We start from the raw sequence: 22623 nt of genomic DNA, 5'->3' as shown, positions 1-22623 counted from the left end.
TAACAACCTATGCATGTAACTTCGCCTCATTCAAACCTATTGTCAGGGTACAAAAGAGCATAATTTCATTATAAATGGTGTTAAAGTTCACAAGCTTAGAGAAAATAACACATTCAGTAGTCAGAGTAGTACTTGTGAGTGGGAACATATGTTCCTATGGGTTTCCACTCCAAATATTCCCTGCCTGTTGCTGGGAATGCTTATGGGGGATGTCAGATGAAGGCAGGACCAAGTTTGGCAGTGATGCCCTATATGAAGAAGAGCCTGTGGACATTCAATGTTTAGGCTCACTTAAGAATGGTCACTTAGGTGAGTACTGGAATCCCAGCACAATTATCACTCTTAGGAGGGCAAAAAATTCACAGGGAACTTTTTTGTGTTTACAAAAGTAAAGCAAAAGATCATGTTATGATATGCCAGGTGGTATTTGCCAGGCTGACCAAATCCCAAAGGGAAACTTGGCCACGCTATCACAATGATTTTGCAATTTGTATTTATTATGAGGAGGTTTGTACACTGAAGTCAGAAGTAACGAATCCACTACCACATTTAGAGGTTTTAAAGATTAACTTAAAACATTAGCAAAAGAAAACTGAAACACACAAGGCTACAGTTACATGTAGTTTTAGAACAGTTCTCACAAGATTTCTACTTAACTAGACACCCAACTACACACCCCTTTCAGGCAACAACCTAAATAGATTCTTAATCTACAAAACATACAGCAATATCACCACAAACACCCACTGGTGCTGTAAGGGAGGTATTTCACAGCTTCTTTCTCCCTATCACTCGACAATGGAACTCCAAAGGCTTTTAACAAAATCTTGGTTACTGGAACAGCAAACTTCTCCAGGGTGGCTAGAGGCTTTCCCCACACGTCTGTTTCACACAGTGCACTTTCAAGGTCTCACATGGCCACCCCTCATACAGCTTTCCATCTTTCTTTAAATATATTTTCTCCTTTTAATCTGTAAATCCCATTGTTTCACCATTGCTTTGGAAGTTACTTGTCCCAGAATATAAAAATCTTTCATGTTGTCATTACGGCCAGCACTTTCAGGAAAAGTAAACTGAATAACTTTGCCTTATTTATCTTATGTTGTCCCTTTGAAAATCAAACAACCTATCAACTTATTCAACAGTACAAGTTCCATTCACACTATATCTGCTGAGACTTCATCCTAGCTTACCCATCTCCATTTCAAATGCCTGTTTTACACCTAATCCCTTTTGATGATTCACACCTTGCAGCCTGACTGTCTGCAGTTTAATATACACACACGTGCATGCACATACAGTCCCCATAAGTCTGCTTCAGTATCCCATAGTAATATTAGAGAAAACAATGATATTTCCTTTACAATCAGAAGATAAAAACATCATCGAGTGTAGCAAGCAAATGCCCTTTGAAATAATTCAGAACAGCACTTTGTATTGCCAACACTTAATTTATTGAGGGAAAAACGTAAGGGTGCTAGCGCTATAAAGTCAGCAGTGGATCTATCCGTGCAACATGGATTTAAGAATTAGCTATGTCTTGGTCTAAGTGGATGCAATATTGCAGATGGAAATGTACCACAACTTGATGGTAGAGGTCACGGGTTTGGAAGGTGCTGTCGAAGGAACCTTGGTGAGTTGCTGCGGTGCATCTTGTAGATAATACACACAGCTTCCATAGTATATCTGTGGTGGAAAGGGTGATTGGTTAAGGTGATGGATGGGCAATCATGCGGGCAGCTTTGTCCTGGATGATGTCAAGCTTCTTGAGTGTTGTTGGAGCTGCACTCATCCAGGCAAGTGGAGTATTCCATCACACTCCTGACTTCTGCCTTGTAGTTGGAGGACAGTCTTTGGGAAGTCAGGTGATAAGTTACTCACTAAACAACTCTGAGCCGCTGACCTAATCTTATAGCCACAGTATTTATATGGCTGGTCCAGTTCAGTTTCTGGTCAATGGTAACTGCCAGGATATTGATAGTGACATTGCCATTGCTGAATCCCTCCACTATGTCAGAGAAGATGGTTAGATTCTCTCTTGTTGTAGATAGTCATTGCTGGCACTTGTGTGGTGTGAATTTTACTTGCCACTTATTAGCCTAAGCCTGAATGTTGTCCATGTCTTGCTACATCTGAGGAATTGTGAATGGTGAACATTGCACAATCATCAGAGAACATCCCCGCTTCTGGCCTTAAGATGGAGGAAAGGTCATTGATGAAGCAGCTGAAGTTGATTGGGCATAGCACATTACCCTGAGAAACTCCTGCAGTGATGTTCTGAGACGGAGATGATTGACCTCCAACAACCACAACTGTCTTCCTTTGTGCTCAGTATGACACCAATCAGTGGAGAGTTTTCATCCGACTTCCACTGAGTCCAGCTTTGCTAGTGCTCCTTGATGCCAGTGGAATGCTTCCTTGATGTCAAGGGCAGTCACTCTGACTTTACTTCGAGTTCAACTCTTTTGTCCATGTTTGAACCAAGACCGTACTGAGGTAAGGAGCTGAGTGGCCTTGGCAGAACCCAAATTGTACGTCAGTGAGCAGGTTATTGCCGCTTGATAGCGCTGTTGACGACACCTTCCATCACTTTGCTAATGATCAAGAGTAGACCGATGAGGCAGTAATTGGCTGGGTTGGATTTGTCCTGCTTTTTGTGGACAGGACATATCTGGGCAATTTCCCACATTGCTAGGTAGGTGCCAGTGTTGTAGCTGTACTGGAACAGGTTGGCGAGAGGCATGGCTAGCTCTAGAGCATAAGTTTTCAGCACTATGGCCACAATGTTGTCAGGGCCCATAGCCCTTGCAGTATCCAGTGCCTTCAGCTGTTTCTTGATAACATGTGGATTGAATCGAATTGGCTGAAGACTAGCAGCTGTGATGCTGGGCACCTCAGGGGGAGGCCGAGATGGATCAGCCACTCGGCACTTCTGGCTGAAGATGGTGCAAATACTTCAGCCTTTTCTTTTGCACTGATGTGCTGAGCTCCTCCATCGTTGAGGATGGGGATATTTGTGGAGACTCCTTCACCTGTTAGTTGTTTAATTGTCCACCATGATTCACTACTGAATGTAACAGAACTGCAGAGCTTAGATCTGATATATTGTGTATGCAGAAGAAATGGCTGATGTAATGCCAATAAGAAGATCCTGAAAGCTCTGAGATATAGCAGCCTGCAAGTCGCCACTTCCCTCCACCCAGGATCTAGAAGGCTAGTGTACACTGTGGTGGTTAATCTATCCCCTAATGTCACCAGAGATCACAGCTGTATGTCAGGTGAAGACAGGGTATGACCACTTAAACATGATGCCCCCACAGTCAAATATCCCACCAACACTCAGTATCTGGGCTCACACATTATGCCCAAATGGCCATTCCGCAATATGGAGAAATGCTTGGATCCATGGAACGGTACTTCAAGAAAAGTCAACACTATTAATGCTCTCAGATAGAATGGGAAAATTACGGGTTGGGGAGGGAGGTGGTGGGGTGATCTGGTATTGTAAATATCACAATTTCAGCCTAGGACTTAAGTATACATTATCTAGGTTCAGCTGTGATTTAGCAGAATTTGAGGGATGTTCAGTCAATGGGTTTACCTTTTGGAGAGATAAAATTATACATAAATCAAGTCACGTTAACTCATAAATGTCAAAACTAAGTTGATAAAATTCATCCAAATGCTTTTGCTTTTCGGCTGAAGTTAAAATGTAAAATTAAAGTTACCTCCTAATAATAAATGAGAAACTGCATAATTATATTCATGTACTTCTTTTGTTTCTGCATTCATATTTCTATTAAATGAATGCAGTATAGAAATAATTGAATTGCTCTTTGTGGGGTGAGTGGTTTACCATTAGTTTGTCAGATGAGAATCCAACTGCAACCCAACCATCAGTGTCAGCACTCAGTTCAAATTCCACATCAGCACCTATCCTGCGGTAACTGAGGAAGTAATCGCACGTGTCTGCATCACAGCCAGGTTTCCCATACCTACAATAGAGAAGTAGGGACAGAGGATTAAAAAGGTAAGAATGTCGCTGCAACAATACATAACCTTGTCCTATCAGGCACATGAACAAACCAGCATTGGAAGTTTATACAGAGATAAGTAGTTGTAAATTGGAGCACTTGCTAAATCTATATCTTCTAAGGGCACCACACTTCCAAGTTGTAAATCAGCATTATGCATAATTGCTTGCTAATATCCTATTTGGCATGTAGGTTGGGCACCTACATACTAGCACTTTACTGTGCAATGTTGGATCAAAAAAAGTTTATTAATGGCCCAGATATTCTGGTCTTTGGATTGTCAGAGGTGCATGACCCAAGATGCACGTCAAGACCCTGCAGGAGTTCTGACACGCTGACAATTCCGTGAGAATTGCCAAGAAAGAATTCCCCTACTCCATGGGACCCTCTGCAAATGTCTCTGATTCTGAGTTAGAGTCAGAGAATTCTACAGTACTTACCTGGATAGCTACCCAGGAAATGTTAGACAGATTAAAACCTAACTTCGGGGGGCAGAATTTTCTGCCTGTCGGGCAGGCCGTGTGGGAGCGGGCGCAGACCACGATCAGGTCCGCACCGCCAATTTACACAGGCAGTCCAGTTAAGGCCCGCCCAGGGTGAAACGCGGCTCCTGAGGACAGCAGGAGTGGGCGGGCAGTGGCAGGACTGCTATGACCGCTGGGTCCAATGGCGACCCGGCAGCCTGTTTAAAAAACGCTTCTGCAGCCTTGCAAAGCTGTCAAACATGGCTAGCAGAAGGGCTTCCCAGAGCGCTGTTGGTGAGTAAGCCAGGCAGGAGGATAGGGCAGGGGGGCACTGTGCCCCTCATTTCTCAGACAATTGTCTTGCTGCCCTCCTCAAGGAGGTGGCAGCACGGCGGGAGGTCCTCGTACCCCAGGACGAGAGGAGGAGGACCCACCACGTGACCAAACGTGCCTGGGAGGAGGTGGTGGAGGTGGTGAGCTCCCACGACATGGTGCGATGCACCTGGATCCAGTGCTGCAAGCGTTTCAACGACCTTTTGCACTCTGGAAGGGTGAGAATCATGTTGGCATTGGTCACTTAACCCAGCAGGTAGGCTATCCCCCCTGGCCGCCTCCCCCCTTGATTCATTGACGGCATGTGTCCTTCGCTGGGTGGACCAGCAGATATTGCCCATGCCGAGGTCACCCTGAGAGGGCAGTGATGAGATGGGTTCTGCACCCACAGCATGTGGTACAGTGACATCCACATTACTGTTTTGGGGGCAACCTGGAGGATCTGCACCTAGGCGCAGTGCTGGAACTGTAAAACATGTCAAAGTCAGGCTGCTGACGTGCTGGGAGAGGAGCTTCCATTTGGCAGGGCACCGATCCATCTGCTGCCCTTTGCGTTCCACGTGCTTGCGCCTCTTTGCTTTGCAAGGTTGGACTGTGTGGTGCCAAACGTGTTGTAGGCTGCATTTGGCCAATGGGGTGGGGGGGGTGCAACAGGCCTAGCATCTGTGTGCGAATGTGTGGCAGCTGCGGGGTGAGGAGGCACTGGAGCCCTGCAGTGTCCCACTCTGGTTTGGGTGGGGCGGCAGCGAAGAGATTCCAGGTACAAGTTGCACTAATCAATGATGTTTTCTCCTTCGCAGGAGAAGAATGCACATAATGCCGCCAAGGGGTTGAGAACTTGCGGAGGGCTGGCCCAGTTAGCCATCATTACCAGGTTCGCGCAGGAGGCCTTCGATCTGGAGAGGCACCATGCGCCCAGGTCCACCGGTGTCGGTGAGGCTGGGGTGCCACGAACAAGTATGTTAACCCAGCACTGAGGTCACCATTAGTGTCCCAGCAGCCACGGCACTGTTGAATGTTCAGTGATTGAAGTTTGCAACATGGCTTGACCATTGCTTATGGAAGGATGAGCACATAATGATCCAGGGGACAGGGAAGCACAATGACATTGTCCCCACGTTAACTAATCAAATGTCCTTGTTCTTCCTTTCAGCATCAGCGGATCAGGGCCTAGAGGAAGCAGCACAGGGGCCCCCTCTCATACCTGAGGGCCCTGAAGTCTCTGACCCACCAGCGTTACACCATCTCTGCCAGGCAGGCACCAGCGCAGATACTAGCACCTCGGTGGGAATTAGAACATCGGCTAGTGTCCCGGGGCACAATGGTGAGGGCACTTCACAGTCGCTGGAGGAGCTGGCGGATACAGAGTGTGCCCATGGCGCTAGCAGTCGGAGGACTGCAGGGGACCAGGCACACGCTCAGTCGGTGGCTGATGATGTGCCTCTGGAGTCGTCCATGAAGGCAGCAAATGCTGGAAGTCCAACAGGGTGTGCGGGAGGATCTGGCGGAGATACATGAGGCTATGCTTGGCTTGGTCTCCTTGGTGGAGGTGAGCACACGGACCATCGTCAATGCAATGAGCCTCAAGGCCGAGCGCCATGCGTCCTCCACGGAGAGAGTGGCAACTCTCGGGGAGAGACTTCTCCAGGAGACCAATCAGGGCTTCCTGGGGATGCGCTCGAACCAGCAAGCCCTCACATCGGCATTGACTTCAGCTGGTCAGTGCCAGTGTGGGAGATGGTCTGGGCACCAAGTTTCCCAGCTCGGTGCCCATCCATCCACGGTGAGAAGGGAGGTCCAAAGCGACCTCACGTCGGCGCAGCAGCTGCCTGTCGTCTCTGTGCACTCCTCTCAGGGCGCTCCAGATGAGGGCAGCAGCTTCACCATCTCTCTGCCAGTGTCCGTTGCATCCAATGAAGCTGCGATGACTGGGGAGATGCCAGCTGTGGAATTGGCCACTCCCTCCCAGGTGGGGCTAGTACAGGCTCAATGGGCCAGAGGACGGCCGCCAAGGTCATCGAGGCCAACAGGATATCACAGTAAGCAGGCTGTCTCAGATGCCAGTGCCAGCGAGGGGACAGCAGCTAGACATAGCATCTAAAAGCATAAATTTAAGGCACCTTAGGCACACCACGGGTTTCTCACTGGTGCTTTTGTGTTGCCCCACAATGAGGTCATGATTAATAACACCTTTGTCATTTTGTTTCCTTAAGTTCATTTTGTTATCTCATTAAATTTAGACATGTGACCATGGCTGACAGTGCCTCTTTTCCTCTGCAGGTGGATGGTAACCTAGGATGTTGTGAGTGATTTGTGTCACATTGAGTTTTATTGACAAGGCCCTTAGTTAATGTTCCTATCCAGGCAGATTTAGCACTCAGGTATCGAGTATGGAGCCTGCAGCAAAGGCTTTTGTTGGAGGTCCATCTGTGGTGTTCTAGCTGAAGGTTCATTGGATTAAAGCCTCCCAGGTCTCTGCCTCCCTGGAGTATGCCCGGGTCAGCGTCTACCCCCTCAGCATTTCCCTGTGCATGCTCATCCTCGGACTCACTGCTGGACTCATCGTGAGCATCCACAACCAATGCGTCTACGTCTTCATCGTCCACTGTGCCCCCACTTTCCAGTGCAAGTTTGTGGAGAGCGCAGCTTGCAACCACTATCAGCGACACACGATCTGGGGGGTACTGGAGTGCACCTCCTGAGTGGTCCAGGCATCGGAAGCGCATCTTGAGAAGACCAATAGCTCTCTCCACCGCAGCCCTTGTGGAGACGTGGCTCCTATTGTACCGCTGCTCAGCTTCTGTTCTTGGATGGCGGAGAGGCGTCATGATCCACCTTCTGAGGGGATAGCCCTTGTCATCCAGCAGCCATCCATCCAGCCAGGCTGGAGCACTGAAGAGCCCTGGCACCTGGGAGTGTCTGAGGATGTAGGCGTCATGGGAGCTGCCTGGGTACCTTGCACAGACTTGCAGAATCTGCATCCTGTGATCACATACTATCTGCACGTTCATGGAGTGGAAGCCCTTCCTGTTGACGAAGGCATCGGGCTCACCTGCTGGCAACTTGATGGCCACATGTGTACAGTCTATTGCACCCTGGACGCGGGGGAAGCCAGCAATCGCTGCGAAGCCCCTGGCTCGCTGTGTCTGGCTGGCCTGGTCCCAGCGGTGGTGGATGAACGTCAATGCACAGCTGAACAGAGCATCTATAACCTGCTAGACACAACAGTGGACAGCTGATTTGGGAGACACCACAAAAATCACCCACTGAGCCCTAGAAAGAGCCAGAGGCATAGAGGTTATGGGCAGCTGTGACCTTTAGAGCCACTAGCATGGGGTGTCCACACACAGTTAGTGGAAATCTCAGGACCTATCATCTGACAGATATAGTTGACTGTCCCCATTGATAGATGGAGCCTCCTTCGGCACTGCACCTCAGACAATATTGAGGTAGCTGCTTCGCCGCCTGGTAGCAGGATAGTGGCGTCTTCTGTGGCCTCTTCTGCCTTGGACTTCCTGTTGGCCCTGCGCCCCTTGTACCTGCGCCTCTCCTCCCAAAAGGTGGCTCCCCAGGAGGCTGAATGTGCACTCCTGACCTCCTCCCACTTCTGGCCCTCCCTTCCTCCTCAGAGGTGCCTCCAGTGGAGAGCACAATTCCCATTCCCAGGCTAAGGGAAGGCTTCCTGAAACCTGCAGGCCCCAAAAAAGATCTTAACTGTAGAGTGCTAACCTGAAGGTTCTGAGTCCCAAGCAGCTGATATGAGTCTTGAAGTATTTCTGCTCACACAGGCAAATATCAGTAACTTTACAAATTAAATATCTGACTGAGCACATTTGCCCACTGACCCCTCTTGTCCCGACCGTGGATGAGGTTTATACAAATGTGTCCTACCTGCCTGCCTGTTGCACCTGTGCGACGACCTGAAGATCACACGGGCCCTGAAAAATCGCTGTTAGTTGGTGCCTCAAGGGCCTTAAGTGGCCCGTTAATTATTGGCGGGCGCGCATTGGATATCATCACGCACCCGCTCACCAAAATATCGTGATGGCACACGGTGATGTCAGGATGCTCACCCGACATCACCGCACGTCATTTTACGCCCGCCCCTGCAAGCCAATGGGAAAATTCTGCCCCTGGGTAGCTACAGAACTGACTCCCCAATCACTCTCACTGACACCCACTGACCTGAGTCGGCTATCCCCTGACCTGACTAACCCACCCAACCAGACCAGATTAACCCCGACCCATGTGCCACCCTACCCACCTGCCATCTCACCCCACCAACCCACTTACCTCACTCATCCTGCCCATTCACTCCTTCATCCACGCACCCATTCACTAACATCTATCTATTCACTTCCATTGAGCTTCCAATGGCAGCCAGTGCTGTAAAAAGTCTTTCCCCCAACACTACAATGCTGCGATACCATTTTTTGATGGCTGCTGTGCTCCGCATTTCTGGACAGCTGGGTTCGGAAGACATGACAAAAAATGCAGAACAGTTTTGAGACATGGAAAAGTTTGAGCGGAGCTGCAATCCAACAATGATCGCCGCTCCACGGAAGATCTGGGTCAATAGAGTTTTCAGAGTACGAGTTACTTTTCCTCGTTATCGCAAAGATTAATTTGGAAATCTTTAACAATACGACATTGTAAAATGTAACTATAGAAAACCACAGAAGCAAGGTAACATTTTATTATATAATCCAATATCTTACAAGCTAACTGGGTGCATCGTGTGGAAGATTAAGTATTGTTACTCCACAAAAGGTAACATTTTCGTAACTGTTACACAGATCCTCTAAAACACTATCAATTATGAAGACTCATTGCATACAATATCTCTTTCTTGTGAACCTTCTGTCTTTTCTGTTCTGAATATAGAAGACTGAAAATGGATATGATAGAAATGATTGAAATTATGGAAGGATTGTATAAATCGAATCAAAGTAAGCTTTTCTGCTATATACAGAATTTAAACAGGTACAAATTCATGTCAAAAAAGCAAAGAGGGAATAAAGGGGAAAGTTTATTTTTATTAAACTGAGGGCAAGTATGTAGAACAGACTACCAGCATAAATGGCGAACAAAATTTGGACCTGGGGAAAAAGTTTTCACCCCATTTGGTTGGGGGGCTTGGAGAGAGAAGAGTGCAGGAGTGGGCGCGCCTCCGATCGGCATCCCCGGTTTTACGTGGGCGGGCCAATTAAGGCCCGCCCAGCATGACATCGGCCAGGAAGCGCTACGCACTCCCTGTACGGGTGGGTGGGGGAGAATTCCCTCAGCCGGGAGTACAATCTTTCGTGCGTACGTGCGAATGAGCGTGCAGATCTCCATGAGGCTAAGTGCTGCCTCAGGGAGATCAGCTCCAATTTAAAACTTTTAATAAACATGTTTAAAAATTTTCCCTGCCATGTCCCCTTATGTGACTCTGTCACATGAGTTGGGACATGTCCATAAGTTTTATTGAAACCTTCCTTAAAAATTTAAATACCCTCATGAAACCTCATCCCACCCATGGATGAGGTTTCATGCTTTTTCCAAAGCTCGCCAGGGCTCCCGGCCTGCCCGCCAACCTTAAGGTTGGATGGGCAGGTCCATTAACGACCTTAATTAGTATTTCAATGGCATCAATAGGCCGTTGACAGGTCGGCGGGTGCGCAGCTGACTCGGCTGCGCCCCCTGCTGACTTGAAAATGGAAATGACGTGGGGTGATCTCAGGAGTTCCACCCGACATCATCCTGCGTCATTTTGTGTGTTGGCGAGTGGACCCCGATCCCGTTTGCCGACCGGAAGATCCTGCTCCTGGAGTTTCCTCCACTTTTGTAACCACAGACACATGTACTCTGGGTGCAAATCAATTATGGAGCTTAAAAGATCATGGAATTTTGGGAGTAAGGTAGTTATGCATGTATTTGCATTACACTCCAGTCTTTTCAATCTTTTATGGCCATCCATCTAATATTCCAACCACATGAACCCTCCAGCCACAAAACTAGCCATCCATGCCCTCTTCCCCACTCTAAAATGCAAGTATCCTCCAATTGTGCGTGTTTGATGGGTTATTTCACACTGAAAACATTTCGTTGCAACAGGTTTTCTGATGTCTTATTATAATTTTGAGTTTTTTCTTCTGTAGCCTGGGACGTCAAAGTCAACATGCAAGTTCTTTGCAGCAGAGCTAGTATGTGATCTCGCTCTGCAGTGAGCTGGCATCTTTGGGATTTTATTCCCTCTGCCCTAGCCTCCTCTAACCTCGCCTCAAGGTGTTAGTATCAAAGTTGCTGCAACATCAGGAAGACTAGCCTCCTCTCCCTCCAGTGGCAGAATTACATCCACAACTTCCCCAAGTAAAATGTAAGAGATGGACAGGGTTAGCTTTTAATGTTAAGGGACAGCAGAAAGATAAATGGCTCGTGAAAGCCTCCATAGCGGTCATGCAGATCAGAAAGGGAGAGACAGAAATAATAAGAGAAAAAGGTGATAAGATTTGAGGATACTCTATGCAATGTCTCCTCTGGCAATGCCAGTCAACATGATACTGCCCCACCCATGATGCTCAGCCCTTGGGAGTAGTGAGGTTGAAGGTAATACCTTGACAACTCTGGTAAGGTTACTGAACTTTTTTTGGCAGTGCAGCCATATCCTTGGAGCTAAGCTTCTTGCACTGAACTCTTCTGCAAAAACCTTCCAACTGCAGGTGGAATTGTTGCCTGCAGGGCTTTCTGCCTCTGAGGGGGGAACTAGATTTCCATCCTCCTGTCCACTGCCTGCACCAGGGTCTCCAAGGCAATATCAAAAGATCTTGGTGCCTTCTCATTACTTGCTGCAGCCACTTCTGTGTACAATCACTTCTGTGTGCAAAACTATCTCCCTGTTGTCTGCAGCCAGTGTGCCTCCCCTTTAAGGAGTGCTGACTGCCTTTATGTGGCTTCAGAGATGCCCAATATTCTGCTCCAAACAGACATGCAGTCAATGAATAGTATGGGTAATTCTGGCACCATGCCTGCTTCATTATAATGATCATGAAGATGGTGTGCTGTTTTGGAGAATACCAACATGCATGTGATGCACCCCTGATGGCCTTTTTTTGGGTGCAATCAAATTTCTAGGCCCATAGACCTGACTCTAAAAATATTTTTAAAAATTTGCTCTTTCCCTATTAGGTTCCCAGCTCCAAACCCCACTTCATAAATATTTTAAGCTTATTTGTCCTCCACATCAAGGGTTACAAGCCTCAAATCATGGGTAAAAATGTAATGCTCTCCCAAGACCCAATTCAACTCTTCAAATTTTGACTGCCAGTGTTTTACAAAGAAATTGCATAGAAATGGCAGAGAAACAAGCCATTCAGCTCAACCAGTCCATGTCAGTGTTTATCCTCCATATGAACAGCAGTCTTGATCCCCTGTGCCTCCATGTTCCTGAAGCCTTTTTCTTCCAAATCTAATTTATTTTTAAAATAATGATTTGGTCTCTGCTTTAATTGTTAACCATGGTAGTGCATTATGCAGTCGCAACTGGGTGTAAAAGGTTTTCTCCCAATATCTGTCCTAATCTTATATAGATATCCACTTTTCTAGACCCCTCAACCACTAGAAACAGCCTTTTCTTTTCCTAGCCTTTCATAATTTTGACCATCTCTACCAAATCACCTCAATCTCTTTCATTCTAACGAAAACAGCCCCCATTTTTCAAATCTTGTGTTTCCTCACATGAGGCACCATCCTAGTGAATCTACTCTGTATTCGCTCTATTGCTTCAACATCTTTCTTGTAGCTCGGACAGTACTTCAACTGTGATTTTACTAAGATTTTATATGGATTCATTATTACATCTCAATGTTTCTATACTATAACCCTCGCCATAAATCTGGTACTTTTTTTTTTTAAATGGCCTTATCTGCTTGAGGTGCTTTTAATATCTTGTGAACCATTGCTCTTCCACATCTTCCAAACTTCCCAAAGTAAGTATTCCTTTCTAAATTATACCATTTCACATTTATTAACATGTAATTCTATTGGCTATTCTTTGCCACTCTCTTCCCTTATAAATATTCCTTTGCAGCTAGCTTCCTTTAGTCCTCAGAATGATTTACTATGCCTCTAATATTAGTGCTGTTCGCAAATGTAGACACTACTCCCTCCAGCCATCTATCCAAATTGTTGATGCATAGTGGACAAAAGAAGTTCCAGAATGCAGTGGAAGCCCACTATGAGAAACTATCTTTAACTCTGGCTATTTCTTCCCTTCTATCCATTTTAGGTGTAATTTGCTACCCTTTCCAAAATTCCATACTCCTTAATCTTCTCCAATAGTTTCCTGTGTGGTAATTTGTCGAAGGCTTTCTAAAAAGTACACGTACACCACATTCACTGTACTTCACAATCCAGTCCTTAGAAGAACTCTGAGATAAAAACAAAAAACTGTGGATGCTGGAAATCCAAAACAAAAACAGAAAAACTCAGCAGGTCTGGCAGCATCGGCAGAGAAGAAAAAAGTTGACATTTTGAGTCCTCATGACCCTTCAACAGAACTGAGTAATATTAGGAGAGGGGTGAAATATAAGCTGGTTTAAGGTGGGGGGGTAGGGGGAGTTCATGTGACAGTGTCACATGAGGGGATATGGCAGGGAAAATGTTTTAACTCCTTTATTAAAAGTTTCAAACAGAGCCGATCAACCCGAGGCAGCACTTAAACTCAGGGAGATCTGTGCACTTTTTCACGCGCATGCGCGAAAGAGCACACTCCTGGCTGAGAGAATCCCCCCGCCCACACAGGGAGCACATAGCACTTGCTGGCGGATGTCATGCTGGACAAGCCTTAACTGGCCCGCCCATGTAAAATGGAGGCGCGCCCCCCACCGGGGCCGCTGATTGGGAGCCCGACAGAGGAACAGAGTTAACATTTTGAGAAATGACTCTTCTGACTTGAAACCCTAATTCTGTTTCTCTTTCCATAGATGCTGCTGGACTTGAGTTTTTCCAACACTCATTGATTTTATTACAAAAGCACATGCTGCTGTGGTTCCTTCACATCCTGTGACAGACATAGATGTGTTATAAGTGTAAAAGATAACGTACACTTGTAGTCATGGGCAGCTTGAACTGAAGTCAGAAGAGGTCAATCTCAAGCTCAAGATTCCCAAAGTTCCATGTAGTGGACTGTCTACATGCAGTAATGTGGGCACAAATCAGTTGCCTGTTATTATGACTGATTTATCAATACAAGATAGGACAGAGAGCAGAAAATCTTCCAAATCTTGTACTTAGGTGCGAGGCACTCTCACCTTTGAGTCAAAGGTTGTGGGTTCCAATGTTACTCCAGAAACTTGAGGATGACGTTGAAACTGACATTCCAGTGCAGTGTCGTCTTTTGAATGAGACGATACACCAAAATCCCATCTGCTGTCTCTTATCTGTTAAAGATCCCCAGCATCATTTTGAAGAATAAGGGAGTTTTCTTGGGTGTTCTGGCCAATACTGAACCTTCAACTAATCTAACGAAAACAGTTTATCTTATCACAAGGCCTTTTCTGGGGCCTTGCTGTATGCAATTTTGCTGCTGTAATTCCTAAATATGACAGTATCACAGTATCTTTACAGCGTAGAAGGCGGCCAATTGGCCCATCGAGTCTGCACTGGCTGTCTGAAAGAACATTCCACCTAGTCCCACTCCCCTGCCTTATCCCCGTAACCTTGCACATTCCCTCTTTTCAGGTAGCAATCCAATTCCCTTTTGAATACCTCGATCAAACCTGTCTCTACCACCCTTTTAGGAAGTTTGTTCCAGACTCCAACCACACTCGGGGTGAAAACATTTTTCCTCACATCCCATTTACTCCTTTTGGCAATTATTTTGAATCTATGCCCTCTAGTTCTTGATGTCTAATCTTGTATTGATTATACATCAAAATTACTTAATTAGCAAAAGACCTTTCGGACATACTGAGGTAGTGAGAAGCGTTATAGAATGAACTTGCAGTTGTTTCTTAATCAAATAGTAAACGTTGCTGACACCAGATTCTCAGATCTATTATAAGGTAAATGACGAAAACTTATAATCATAATCTTCTTTTCTAAAATTTGTTTTGGTTGTTTCTAATTATTTTCTCCATTTAAATGTTTGTTAATTTAATCTTTAATTAAACATTTCAGTATTTTCAGTAAGTCCACGGATGGATTTGAAAACAGTGAGAATTTTAAAATCAAGATGTTGCTTGACCAGGAGCCAATGTAGGTCAATGAGCACAAAGTGATAGGGCAACAGGACTTGCTGCATGTTATAACATGGGCAATATAGTTTTGGATGACCTCAAGTTAACAGAGAGTAGAGAGTGGGAGACCAGCCAGAAGTGCATTGGAATAGTTGAGTGTAGAGCTAACAAAGGCATGGTTGAGGGTTTTAGCAGCAGGGGTGAAGTCGAGCGATGTTACTGAGGTGGAAAAAGGCAGTCTTAGAAATGGCACAAATATGAGGTCAGAAATTCAATTCAGAATCAAATGTGACACCAAGGTTGCAAATAAATTGGCTTAATCTCAGACTGTTGCCAGGGAGAGTGAAGGAATGAATAGCTAGAGAATGGAAAACAAAAACAAAAATACCTGGAAAAACTCAGCAGGTCTGACAGCATCTGCGGAGAGGAGCACAGTTAACGTTTCGAGTCCGTATGACTCTTCAACAGAACTAAGGAAAAATAGAAAAGAGGTGAAATATAAGCTGGTTTAAGGGGGGTGGGACAGGTAGAGCTGGGTAGCGGGCCAGTGGAGATAGCCAAAAGATGTCATAGACAAAAGGACAAAGAGGTGTTGAAGCCGGTGATATTATCTAAGGAATGTGATAATAAAGGTACAGATAGCCCCAGTGGGGGTGGGGTGGGGGAAAGGGATCGAAATAGGCTAAAAGGCAAAGATAAAACAATGGATGGAAATACATTTAAAAATAGTGGAAGTAGGTGGGAAAAGAAAAATCTATATAAATTATTGGGGAAAAAAAGGGGGGGAAATCGGAAAGGGGGTGGGGATGGAGGAGACAGTTCATGATCTAAAATTGTTGAACTCAATATTCAGTCCGGAAGGCTGTGAAATGCCTAGTCGGAAGATGAGGTGCTGTTCCTCCAGTTTACGTTCAGCTTCACTGGAACAATGCAGCAGGCCAAAGACGGACATGTGGGCATGAGAGCAGGGTGGAATGTTGAAATGGCAAGCGACAGGGAGGTCTGGGTCATGCTTGCGGACGGACCGAAGGTGTTCTGCAAAGCGGTCACCCAGTCTGCGTTTGGTCTAGTGAATGAAGTTTGGAGCAAGAACTGAGACAATGGCTTCATTCTTCCCACTATTTAATTGAAGGACATTTCTGTTCACCCAGTCCTGGACCATCACAACATTTACACCACAAAATAAGGTCATTCAGTCCATTGTCTCCATGCCGGCTGAAAAACAGCTTTCCAGTCTAATCCCACTTTCCAGCTTGTAGGTTATGGCATTTCCAAGTGCATGAGCAAATACTATTTAAAAGAAATGAGGTTCTCTGCTTCTATCACCCTTTCAAGCAGAGAGTTCCAGATGCCCCATCGCCCTCTGCACAAAAAATATTTATAAACTTTCTTCTAAATCTTCTACCAATTACTTTAAATCCATGCATTCTGATTATTGTCCTCCCTGCTGACAGAAATAGGTCCTTCCTATCCTCTGTCTAGGCCCCTCACAATTTTATGCACCTCAGTTAAAATTTCCCCTCAGCCTCCTCTGTTCCAAAGAAACTCAATAGCCCAGTCTATCCAATTTTCCACCAGTTAAAATTCTCCAGTCTTGGCAACATTTTCATTAATTTCCCCTGTACCATCTGTTATGACACAGCAGTTGGTAAAGGCTGAGTTATTTAAATCCCAGAGGGAAACTTGAACAAATGTCATAACCAATATTTTCAACTGGTATGTTTGAGATGCAGCTCTGAATTCAGGAATAAAACCACCAAGCTTCAAGAGGTTTTTTTTTATATAAAGCTAAATTAAACATTTCTTAATTTAACAACTAATTAAACACATAAACATGTCTACAAATTACTATCGTAATAACTTTCAAACAAATCCCCAAATTAATCACTCCCAGGTAAATCTTCACCAAGGCAACAATAATCCACAGACTTTAAACAGACACCAGGCAAAGTACATTTGACCTTACGAATTCAAAATTTGGTTCCTTTGCAGACCCAGATTTAGGCTTACAGGCTGGTTAGATCTTAAATGCCTCTGACTAACACACAAGCTCCTTTCTGTTTATACCTGGTTTCCCATTTGAATGTAAATTTTCCATTGTATTACTAGTTTTTAAAAAAATTTTACCTCTCCTAACAATAACCCTTTCATGCCACCAATTTTATTAGTAATATAAACACATTGCTCGGCATCTCCCAGCTAGGTGCAAGATTTTGCCCATTCTTTTGAACGGTTTATTTAAAAACGCACTTTACCTTTTAACTTCCTTCAGCAGGATTTTTCAGTCGGCATGTGGGGGCGGCCCCAACACACCGACATGTAAAATGACGCGCGATGACATCGAGCATGCGCCCCGACGTCATCGCGCTGAGTTGCGATGTTTCATTAGGTTGGTGCGCGCTGGAGGCAGCTGCAAGCCCGCTGATATGTAAACAGCCTATTAAGGCCACTCAGGAACTAATTAAAGTAATTGTAAACCCTGCCCGTCCAATCTTAAGATTGGCGGGCAGGCGAAAAGGCTAAGCGGCCTTCGCGTTTTTTAGGAAACCTCATCCACGAGCGGGATGAGGTTTCGTAAAGCTTTTAATTAAATTTAAAAATGTTCATAAATATAAAAACATGCCCCATCTCATGAGGGGACATGTTTAAATACATTTTTAAACCTTTTATTTAACAATTTCAAAAGCCCTGCGGCAGCTTTGTGCCTCAGGGAAATTGAAGCGCTCTTTCACGCACATGCTCCTCCCGCCCGCACATTGCCGCTTGTGTCTTCCGCTGGGTGGGCCTTAACAGGCTCCACGACCGCTCCCACCCGCTCCCAGCGAGAGCGCCCACTGCCTGAAAAATTTAATTAACATCTCAAAAAACTACTATACATCAAAGCACCCAGACTAGCTGGCTTTAATCTAATTAAGACACATAAAGACACAAACATAGACACAGACTCTAATACAAGTCCAATTTAAAAATAATTTCCAATAACATTATAGACATTAATATCTCTTCATTACATATCTCTAATATGGGCACATCCTTTTTTAAAAAATTCATTCATGGGATGGTGGGCTTCACCGGCTGGGCCAGCATTTATTGCCCATCTTTTGTTGCCCTTGGAAAGGTGGTAGTGAGCAGCTTTCTTGAACCGCTGCAGTCCATGTGGTGTAGGTACACCCACAGTGCTGTTAGGAAGGGAGTTCCAGGATTTTAACCCAATGACAGTGAAGGAATGGCAATATATTTTCAAGTCAGGATGGTGAGTGACTTGGAAGGGAACTTCCAGGTGGTGGTGTTCCCATGTATCTACTGCCCTTGTCCTTTTAGATGGTAGTAGTCATGGGTTTGGAAGGTGCTGTTGAAGGAACCTTGATGAATTCCTGCAGTGCGTCTTGCTGCTGCTCGTGTGCGTCGGTGGTGGAGGGAGTGAATGTTTGTGGATGTGGTGCCAATCAAGCAGACTGCTTTGTTCTGGATGGTGTCAAGCTTCCTGACTGTAAGACTATAAGACATTGGAGCAGAAATTAGGCCAATCGGCCCATCGAGTCTGCTCCACCATTCAATCATGGCTGATAAGTTTCTCAACCCCATTCTCCCGCCTTCTCCCCGTAACCTTTGATCTCCTTACAAATTAAGAACCTATCTATCTCGGTCTCAAATACACTCAATGACCTGGCCTCCACAGCCTTCTGTGGCAATGAATTCCATAGATTCACCACTCTCTGACTAAAGAAGTTTCTCCTCATCTCTGTTCTAAAAGTCTTCCCTTTACTCTGAGGCTGTGCCCTCGGGTCCTAGTCTCTCCTACTAATGGAAACATCTTCCCCACGTCCACTCTATCCAGGCCTTTCAGTATTCTGTAAGTTTCAATCAGATCCCCCCTCATCCTTCTAAACTCCATCGAGTATAGACCCAGAGTCCTCAAAGGTTCCTCATATGTTAAGCCTTTCATTCCTGGGATCATTCTCGTGAACCTCCTCTGGACCCTCTCCAGGGCCAGCACATCCTTCCTGAGATACGGGGCCCAAAATTGCTCACAATATTCTAAATGTGGTCTGACCAGAGCCTTATAAAGCCTCAGCAGCACATCCCTGCTTTTATACTCTAGCCCTCTCGAAATAAATGCCAACATTGCATTTGCCTTCCTAACTACCAACTCAACCTGCAAGTTAACCTTAAGAGAAAAATGGACTAGGACTCCCAAGTCCCTTTGCACTCCAGATTTCTGAATTCTCTCCCCATTTAGAAAATAGTCTATGCCTCTATTCTTCCTACCAAAGTACATGACCTCACACTTCCCCACGTTGTATTCCATCTGCCACTTCTTTGCCCTAACCTGTCCAAATCCTTCTGCAGCCTCCCCGCCTCCTCAATACTACCTGTCCCTCCACCTATCTTTGTATCATCTGCAAACTTAGCCAGGATGCCCTCAGTTCCTTCATCTAGATCATTAATGTATGAAGTGAAAAGTTATGGTCCCAACACTGACCCCTGCGAAACTCCACTAGTCACCGGCCGCCATCCTGAGAAGGACTCCCTTAACCCCACTCTCTGCCTCCTGCCAGACAGCCAATCTTCTATCCATGCTAATACCTTGCCTCTAACGCCATGGGCTCTTATCTCACTGAGCAGCCTCCTGAGCGGCACCTTGTCAAAGGCCTTATGGAAATCCAAGTAGATAACATCCATTGGCTCTCCTTTGTCTAACCTACTTGTTACCTCCTCAAAGAATTCTGACAGATTTGTCAGGCATGACCTCCCCTTGATGAAACCATGCTGACTTTGCCCGATTTTACCATGCACTTCCAAGTATTCTGAAATCTCATCCTTAATTGTTGTGACTAATACAGAGCACTCCAGTGATAGCCTAACTAGCATTTTATACAATTCTACCAGAATCTCCCTGCCTCAGTTAATAAAGGAAGGTATCCCATTTGCCTCCTTAATTATTTTATTTACCCATTCTGCTACCTTCAGGGATCTGTAGACATACACTTCAAGGTCCCTCCATTCTTCTACACTTCTCAGAATTCTACTCTTTATTGTGTATTTCCTTGCCCTGACGCTCTCCCCAAATGCGCTAACTCACACTTCTCCAATTGAATTTATTTGCCAATTATCTAACCACCTGACCAGTGCATTGATATATTTCTGCAGTCTACAGCTTTTTTCCTCACAACTACTCAGCCAACTTGTGTCATCTGCAAACTTCTTAATCATGCTCCCTGCATTTAAGTCTAAATCATTGATGTATACACCACAACCAGCAAGGGAGCTAGTATCGAGCCCTGCACAACCCCATTGGAAATAGCCTTCCAGTCAAAAATAGTACCTGTCAACTATTAGCCACACTGCCTGCCACTGAACAAATTTTGGATCCAATTTGCCACTTTTCCTTGGGTCCCATGAACTTTACTTTTCTGACCAGCCTGCCAAATGTGACCTTGTCAAAGGCTTTGCTAAAATCCATGTAGACTACATCAACGCGCTGCCTTCATTGACTCTCCTTGTTACCTCCTCAGAAAATTCTAAGGTTAGTCAGACGTGATCTTCCCTTATCAAATCCATGTTGACTGTCCTTAATTAATCTGTGCCTTTCTAGGTGACAATTATTTCCAATAACCTGCACCAGCACTGAGGTTAGGCTGAATGCCTGTAATTATTCGGTCTATCCCTTTCTCCCCTTTTAAACAACGGTACAATGTTAGTCGTCCTCCAGCAGCATGCCTTTAGCCAGAGCGGATTGGAAAACGACGGTCAGAGCCTCCATGATTTCCTCCCTCGCTTCTCCTAACAGCATGGGATACATTTTATCCAGGCCTTGCAATTTATAGATTCAAAGAATGGTTGCAGCACATGAAGGAGGCCAGTCAGTCCACTGAGTCTGTGCTGGCTTGCTGCAAGGGAAATTCAACTAGTCCCACTCCCTAACCCTTTCCATGTAACCCTGCAAATTCTCTCTTCAGATGCTTACCCAAATCCCTTTTGAAAGCCACAATTGAATCTGCCTTCACCACTCTTTCAGGTAGTGCATTTCAAATTCTAACCACTTGCTGTGTAAAAAAAAATGTTTTCCTCGTGTTGCCTTTGGTTCTTTTGCCAATCACCTTAAATCTGTGCGTATTCTCAACCCCTCCATCAAAGGGAATAGTTTCTCTGTCTACTGTCTAGCTCCCACAATTTTGAAAACCTCTTTCAAATCTTGCAACCTTCTCATCTCTAAGAGAAACCAGTTTCTCCAATCTATCTTCATAACTAAAGTCCCCTACAAAAATAAGAATGGTTCTGCCAAACCTAGACCCCCCTGGTTGTCTAGAGGAATACAGGGGAAGATCAAACAGAAAAAGAAAGTGTACGATAGGCACAAAGAACTAAGCACTGCAGATAGCCTAAACAAATATAGGAAATGCAGGGACGAAGTAAGGAAGGAAATAAGGAAATCAAAGAGAGGGCATGAAAAAAGATTAGCAAGTAAAGTTAAAGATAACCCAAAGATGTTTATCAATACATTAATGCTAAAAGGTTAGTTAAGGAAAAAGTGGGACCTATCAGAGATGAAGATGGAACCTTTGTGTAGATGCAGAGGCTGTGGGAAGGGTTTTGAATGAATATTTTGTTTCCGTGTTTACAAAGGAAAGGGAGGATGTAGATGTAATAGTCCAGGAGGAACACTGTGAGATATTGGACGGGATAGTCATAAAGAGAGAGGAAGTACTCGAAGGGTTGAAATCCTTGAAAGCTGATAAGTCACCAGGGCCAGATGGATTGTTTCCGAGGCTGCTGAAGGAAGTCAGGGAGGAGATAGCAGATGCTCTGAGGATGATTTTCCAATCTTCACTAGGTACAGGAGAAACTGGAGGACTGGAGAAATGCAAACGTAGTTCCATTGTTTAAAAAGGGATCAAAGGAAATGCCAAACAATAATAGGCCAGTTAGTCTTACATCAGCGGTGAGCAAATTAGTAGAATCAATCCTGAGAGATAGGATTAACTGTCATGTGGAAAGGCATGGACTAGACAGGGATGGTCAGCATGGATTTGTTAAAGGAAGGTCTTGCCTCACAAATTTGATTGAAATCTTTGAGGAAGTGACAAGAAGAGTTGATGAAGGTAGTGTACATGGATTTTAGCAAGGCATTTGACAAGGTCCCACATGGCAGATCGGTCAGGAAAGTAAAAGCCCATGGAATTCAGGGTAATGTGGCAAACTGGATAAAAGGTTGGCTTTGTAACAGGAAACAAAGGGTAATGGTCGATGGATGCCCTTGCGAATGGAAAGTTGTCTCAAGTGGTGTTCCACAGGGCTCGGTGTTGGGACCCTTGCTGTTTGTGTTATATATTAACAATTTGGATGTGAACGTGGGGGGCACGATTGGGAAATTTGTCGATGACACAAAGATTGGCTGAGTAGTGGATAGTATAGAGGATAGCCATAATCTCCAAAATGATGTAGATGGGTTGGTGGAGTGGGAGGTAAAGTGGCAGATGGATTTTAGCATAGAGAAGTGTGAGGTCATACATTTAGGGAGGTCAAACAGTTACAGGGATTACACAATAAATGGGAATATACTAAGAGGGGTAG

At 45.2% G+C, this 22623-nt stretch overlaps 1 protein-coding gene across 1 annotated transcript in view; it reads right to left on the bottom strand.

The window, feature by feature from the left end:
* frrs1l (ferric-chelate reductase 1-like) overlaps positions 1-22623 on the bottom strand; it is a 44526-nt gene that overhangs the window by 5714 nt on the left and 16189 nt on the right. The window contains exon 3 of the mRNA XM_078538664.1: positions 3857-3995. Coding sequence (XP_078394790.1) covers positions 3857-3995 — 139 coding nt within the window. The remainder of the gene's footprint in view (positions 1-3856; positions 3996-22623) is intronic.

This window comes from Cetorhinus maximus, chromosome 3, assembly GCF_964194155.1.
Source record: "Cetorhinus maximus chromosome 3, sCetMax3.hap1.1, whole genome shotgun sequence".
NCBI classification, from domain to species: Eukaryota; Metazoa; Chordata; class Chondrichthyes; order Lamniformes; family Cetorhinidae; genus Cetorhinus; species Cetorhinus maximus.
Note: the sequence above shows the minus strand (reverse complement) of the source record. Positions and strands in the feature narration are given on the sequence as shown.